General features: G+C 33.0%; 1 protein-coding gene across 1 annotated transcript; it reads right to left on the reverse strand.

The window, feature by feature from the left end:
• Positions 1 to 708: 708 nt before the first annotated feature.
• LOC124925887 (chloroplast stem-loop binding protein of 41 kDa b, chloroplastic) lies at positions 709 to 2,970 on the reverse strand. The gene is made up of 8 exons (XM_047466007.1): positions 2,596 to 2,970; positions 2,415 to 2,505; positions 2,276 to 2,330; positions 1,833 to 1,893; positions 1,545 to 1,766; positions 1,360 to 1,476; positions 1,184 to 1,273; positions 709 to 965 (listed from the first exon to the last, which is right to left on the reverse strand). The coding sequence occupies exons 1-8, from the start codon at positions 2,914 to 2,916 to the stop codon at positions 789 to 791; spliced, it is 1,134 nt and encodes a 377-aa protein (XP_047321963.1). The 5' UTR covers positions 2,917 to 2,970; the 3' UTR covers positions 709 to 788.
• Positions 2,971 to 6,114: the final 3,144 nt, after the last annotated feature.

The following is a 6,114-nucleotide window of genomic DNA, read 5'->3' on the forward strand; positions in this document are numbered from 1 at the left end:
CTAATCTTTCCCCAAAAAATCGAACCAATTGGGATTATTAACCTTCACTAATCAGAGAATTTTTTTTTTTTTTTAAGTTAAGATTATAATATTAAAAAGAATATTTTTTAAAAAAGTTATAAAATTAGAATATTCAAGTTTTTATCTATAAAAATAATAATATTTGGTACATAATTTTAAAATATTTTTATGAATATTTAATTATTATATTGTTATGGTTAAAATATTTTAAATTATTTAATATTTATCAACTATTTATTATAATACTAAAGAGAATATTTATAACACTATATAAATAATAATTAAAATATAAATATATATATATATATTAAAATATAAATAATCAAATTTAAATTATATATCAAAATATAAAAAAAACAAATTTATAAAAATAATAATTTAAAATATATATCAAAATATAAATAATTTAATTTATATAAATAATAATTTAATTTATATAAATAATAATTTAAATTATATATCAAAATATAAATAATTTAATTTATATAAATAATAATTTAAAATATATATAAATATAAATAATTTAGTTTATATATAATGAATTTTAAAGATAAAAAAAAAAAGTGTTTGAATAATAAATTAGATTAGTTTGTGAATGAATAAACAAATTAAGTTAGTATGGGAAAGTAAACGATAAACAAGGTTATTTTGGGAAAGCATCCCTATTGCAATGCAACTCCAATAACATTAGCTGCAACCGCTATAATAATCTTTAAAAAATAATTGTTCCAGTTTAAGGTTGAGGAAATAGATGATTTGATTCTTGCCTAGGATAACACTAGACTCTTTCCTAGGATAATGTCATCAGTTGAGAAATCAGCCTCTTTCCTGAATGTTCCCCTCCCAAAATCAAGTTCATACGAATCAGTCAAACCTTCAACCAGGCCAAACTCTGGCTTCCATCCCAATACATTCTTGGCCTTCTCCACCGATGCAAAGAAATGCTGCATATCCAAACAAAAATCAAGCAATAATGGATTCAAACCAAGATATGGGCACATTTGGAAACACTTTAATATTTGAATTAAAAAAGTGTTTTTCAAATTGGCCCTTATTAGACCGGGGTTCCTCTCACCAGTATTGACACTTACTTCAATCAATGTGTTTTCAATATGGTTCTAGTGAAGATCGAACATGACATGACAATTTATTTCCTTATTACCTGGTCACGGAAGGGAAAAGGTTTCTTCTTGCCGAAATCGAATTCTTTCGGGTTATAATGAATGATTTCGGGTTCTGGGAATCCACCAGCCTATTTGATGAAAATCCATTGTCAGTAATAGCTTCAGTATTCTTAAGATTTAAAAAAAAAAAATGAAATATTTTTTTTGTGATTACCTTAGCGCACGCCTTTGCTAATCCATCAAAAGAGACATACCTATCTCCAGCAATGTTGAATACTTCTTTAAACGCTTTCTCATTACCTAGAACAGTAATGAAAGCTGTTGCCAAATCCTGCATTAAGAAATTTCTCACTGTTCATCAACTTCAAAAAAACAAAACAAAGCAAAACAAAAGCTAACCTTTACATGACCAAGCTGGGTTACTTGAATTCCCGAGTTTGGAATTGGAATTGGTCGTCCAGCTTTCAACCGATGGAAGAACCATTCTTCCACAGGGTTGTAGTTCAATGGTCCATAGATATAGACAGGTCTAATAGAAGTCCAATTGACACCTTTCGATTGAAGCAAACTCTCCGTCTCCAACTTTCCTTTGTGCCTGCTCTTCGGATCCACTGCATCTACCTGTAACGAAAACTTCAGATATCCTCTTTCACACTTTTTCTTTTATTTGATTCCGAGAAATCATACCTCAACATGTGGTAGAAGATCAGACTTCAAATAGACACCAGCTGAAGAACAATATATGTATCTGAAAATTCATCAATGATAAAGAAGTTTATATTTGGTTTTATTTGAAAACGAGTGGTGTATCTATCTGGAAACACTCTGATTTCTAAATCTGTGTCACAATGTTCAAAAACATAATATGTTTTTAAATTTGAATCCACACATGAATGAGAAATCTAAATGAAACTAGTTTTATGAACAAATACATTGGGTATAAACTAGTCTTCAAAGGCATCCTGCCAACAATTCAAAAGCCCGGAATTGTCCTGAAATTTGGACAGCTTATAATTCTTGCCTTTTTAACCAGATTAATACAAAGCCCATTTACCCGTTTCCAAAACAGATTAGTCATATCTAAGAGTGGAACACACGGAGAGAGTATCCAAGGAAGGGGTCTATCTTACTGCTCCAGATTAGGTAATGCCTCCAAGATGGGTTCCACTTCTTCAGCCTCCCTTCCTAAGAACATAAACATCAGTCAGTGAGTTAACTAGTCAACCATGGTTGATCGAAATGGCCTAACCAGAGAAGCTGTAAACGCACCGTTGATATCATAGACAACATCATACCCTTTAGCACTAAGACTGGACTTAACAAAGTCATAGTCTTTTCTGTCTCCTTTCAAATGCAATATCTACAGGAAGAAAATTAGGAAAACTCCTTAATTTGGGAAGGAAGAAAAAATGAAGGAAGTAAAATGATGGGTGATGATGATGATGATGACCTTGGAGGCAAAATCTGAGAAGTCGTTGTCTGATTCACCAGGCAATTGCTGAGTAATGGGTGCTTTTCCTCTTGTGAATAGGGTTACCTGGTGGCCTTCTTTGACAAGCAGTCTAGATAAGAAGATACCAATGAACCGGGTTCCTCCCATTATCAGGATTTTCTTGGCGGCGGAGACATGAAGTGCTCCTTTAGGGTGCTGAAACACCTTTCGTTTGTATTGGATGGAAGGGTTAAGTTTGGTGCCGTTGAAATCAGAAAGAGAAGAAGGGAGAAGAGAGAAAGAAGGTTGTTTCTGCTGGAGAAGGACCAATCTTGCCATGGCTCTCGCAATTTCTTTCTGGAGTTGGAGCTATAGTTATGTTTGGATTGAGAAGAACCCATCTCTTCTCTTTTTTAGGTTTTTAGTCTCTCATTCTCAGGATGAGGATAAGACAACGACTCTTTGCCATTCATCTCCATGATCGTCATTCCGGCAGCTACATGATTTGTAGCCACAGAAATACTCATACTATTACCCTTTCCATGTTCATCTATGGCTAGCCATTCCCAACTTCTAGAGTCCAGATTCATTTGTGGGCTATGTTATTATGGGGTTAGTCCACTAAGGACAGGTATGGCCTCTATGGGTTGAATCGAAATAACCCTATTATGGAGGTGTGAAAATGTAATCATTACTCCTTCAAAGTTTCTATCGTTTGGGAATTTTGGTTTTTTATGCAATTTTGTAAGGATCCGGATACACGGGAAATTGGATGAAATGACCCTCATAAGAGGTCTAATTACAAAAAAAGTCCACGGTTAATAAAGTTGGCAAAAATGGTCTTTTTGTCTTGTCAAAAGTCTGTAATACCCCCTCGCGCGCCTGTTTTACCGCTCAATTACGAGAAATGCGTTTCTCGCATTTGGTATTTCTCGCATTTGATATTTCTCGCATTTACCGCTCAATTACGAGAAATGCATTTCTCGCATTTGATATTTCTCGCATTTAGTGCTCAATTACGAGAAATATATTTCTCGCATTTGGTATTTCTCGTATTTGGTATATTTCTCGCATTTGATGTATAATGTATTTCTCGCATTTGGTATATTTCTCGCATTTTGTAGAAAGTGAATATACCAAATTTTGGCCATATGTTTTCAACTCATCTGCATTTTGGCATATGTGTCTTATGGAGTATCAGTGTATCACAACCAAACATTCAAGCTTATCACAAATTTTAGCTCATGGAATATCACAACCAAATATTGGCAGAAAAATGAAATGCCCACAAATTTTTATATTCAAGACTATCACAACCAAACATTTTAACTATTGGGACATTTTACATTAACTTTGTTCTTTTATATTTGGACATTTTACAATAATTTTGTTCATTTTACTTACTAATGATAAATTTTAATCTGTCTTTGGAGATAACTAAGAACATCCCCGACCAACATAGAAAGGGCGTTTAAAAAAATTTCATTCATTCTTTGATAAATACTTCCACATGGAATTTAAGAGGCATTTTTGTGTATTTTTTACATTTAATCTATTTGTCTATTCAATATGTTTTCTTTACTAGTATGATTTTGGAAATAATAAAATAAGTTTGTAAGCAAAACCCACTACTTGCCAAGAATAAAAATAATATCTTGGAACAATTTCAATGCATTTTTAGTATTATTGGATAACAACTTAGGGCACTGAAAGACTTAAATGATAAGTATGAAGTTTAAAATACAGCTAACAAGTAGTGTTTTCACATAGGTCTTTTAGAAACATACACAAAAATAAAGAAACCAGGCCTTTGGGAAGCAGCAGCCCTAAAATGGATATGCAGAATTGGATCATATTTGGAATATTCTGACTCAACATCATCTTTAATTTCCATATCATACTCTGGGTTCATCTGCAACATAGTTGTAAAAGTCTCAAAACAGAACAAAAAAGTGAGGAAAAAAAAAAGATACATCCATGGTCAGATCAAACATATTCTTCAAGAGGAGACATTCACTGGGGATTTCAATAGTCTCCGACACCACAATTGTTGGAAGAAGTGCAGCAGGAATGACAGCTTGTCCATTCATGGGTAAGGATAATGTAACAGCCTGTTGATCTGAAGCTACCCCATTTAGCGTTGGTACTCCAAGAGATCCCGTAATACTACAAGAACATCATACATTAATACTATGAAAATATTAGCCTATTTGGAAACTAGTATTTTGCAACATCTGTCACAACCATAATCTAATTAAAAAATTGGAAGAGATTGTGATCATAATACTTTCAAGATCATTATAATTTTTTGCAAACATAACAAACGTAGATTTTCACAATGGAAATCAACATTAACTTCTTTTAACAAGATGGTCCAATATGTTTCAGAATACAACAAAAACAGAGACAAATTTGTTGCGGTATCACTCCTATCAAGCTTCTGCATGAGCAATGCTCTTGATTGTGCATTCAATGGCTGAGATTTTAAAAGTTACATTAAAGAGACACCATCGTAATAAATTCAAGTGTGCATGCTTCAAACACCCTTATAACCTCTACATCATCTACACATGATTCTAAGCAACTTAAGCATGTCATTAAGCCCATCTTTTTACGAGAGTAGTGAACTGCACCAAAGTCAAAAACGTAAGAAGAAACTTAAAAATGATTGTTTACATTTTCTTTTGTGAAAATGAAAACCCATGTATAAAAAATGGTTTACTTAAACAAGATGGAAACACTAATTTTACACAATCATTGGTAATAGTAACATCAATTTTCTATAAATTACCACCACTTTCATAACTCACCAGACCACCACCATCGTCATCATCAAAATCAGCTGCTTTAGCACCTGAGTCTTGCACCATAACATGATCAGTAACTGATGAAACCTGGATTAAATACTGAGATGTTAGCTCAGAAAACAACAGAATATATATTTTGATAATCCATTGCCTATTCGAAGACCATCGGTAACTGATGAAACTTATTGTGCATGTGCTCAAAAAGTGTTCCGTTTGGAGCATATTCAAAGACCATCATTCTTGTGAAAGGCTGCTCTTCTTCACAAAAATCGATCAGATTCACAAAGTTCTGATGGTTTACCCGCGGAAGTGTCGCAATCTGGAGGACATCAAAAGTAAACACAATGATGAAAAAGTCACTAAAACAGGAAAGAGCTTAACTTATTCTCCATACCTTCTTTCTGAATTGACCCTCTAATGATTTAGACCAATCTTCAGCAAACTTCATTGCTGTAGAAATAACTGTTATCTCTACTCCACTAGAAAGAGTCCCTTTATAAACTGTTTCGTCTAATAATAAACCGATTATATTACTGAAATCTTCGCAAGTAGTTACCAGTTCCGATCTCTGCAGCTTTGGAACACCTGAAATGCAGGTCCGGTAATTGGAAAGGGATAAAATATTGCTAAATTTACGTATCAAGAATGTTGAGTTATAGAACTTACACTTATAATAAACTCTACATTGTTAACTAGAGTTTATTGGGTTTATCTTTTTTGGTTTTGGGCT

The sequence above is a fragment of the Impatiens glandulifera genome, chromosome 2 (genome assembly GCF_907164915.1).
Source record: "Impatiens glandulifera chromosome 2, dImpGla2.1, whole genome shotgun sequence".
Classification (NCBI taxonomy): domain Eukaryota; kingdom Viridiplantae; phylum Streptophyta; class Magnoliopsida; order Ericales; family Balsaminaceae; genus Impatiens; species Impatiens glandulifera.

What these genes read in the sequence shown, in the direction of transcription:
- LOC124925887 (XM_047466007.1), bottom strand. Translation starts at nt 2,916, where the DNA reads ATGGCAAGATTGGTCCTTCTCCAGCAGAAACAACCTTCTTTCTCTCTT. An exon ending in ATCTTCTACCACATGTTGAG is followed by an intron (nt 1,767 to 1,832) that starts GTATGATTTCTC and finishes TTTTCGTTACAG; the next exon opens with GTAGATGCAGTGGATCCGAA. An exon ending in CTTTTCCCTTCCGTGACCAG is followed by an intron (nt 966 to 1,183) that starts GTAATAAGGAAA and finishes TTGGATATGCAG; the next exon opens with CATTTCTTTGCATCGGTGGA.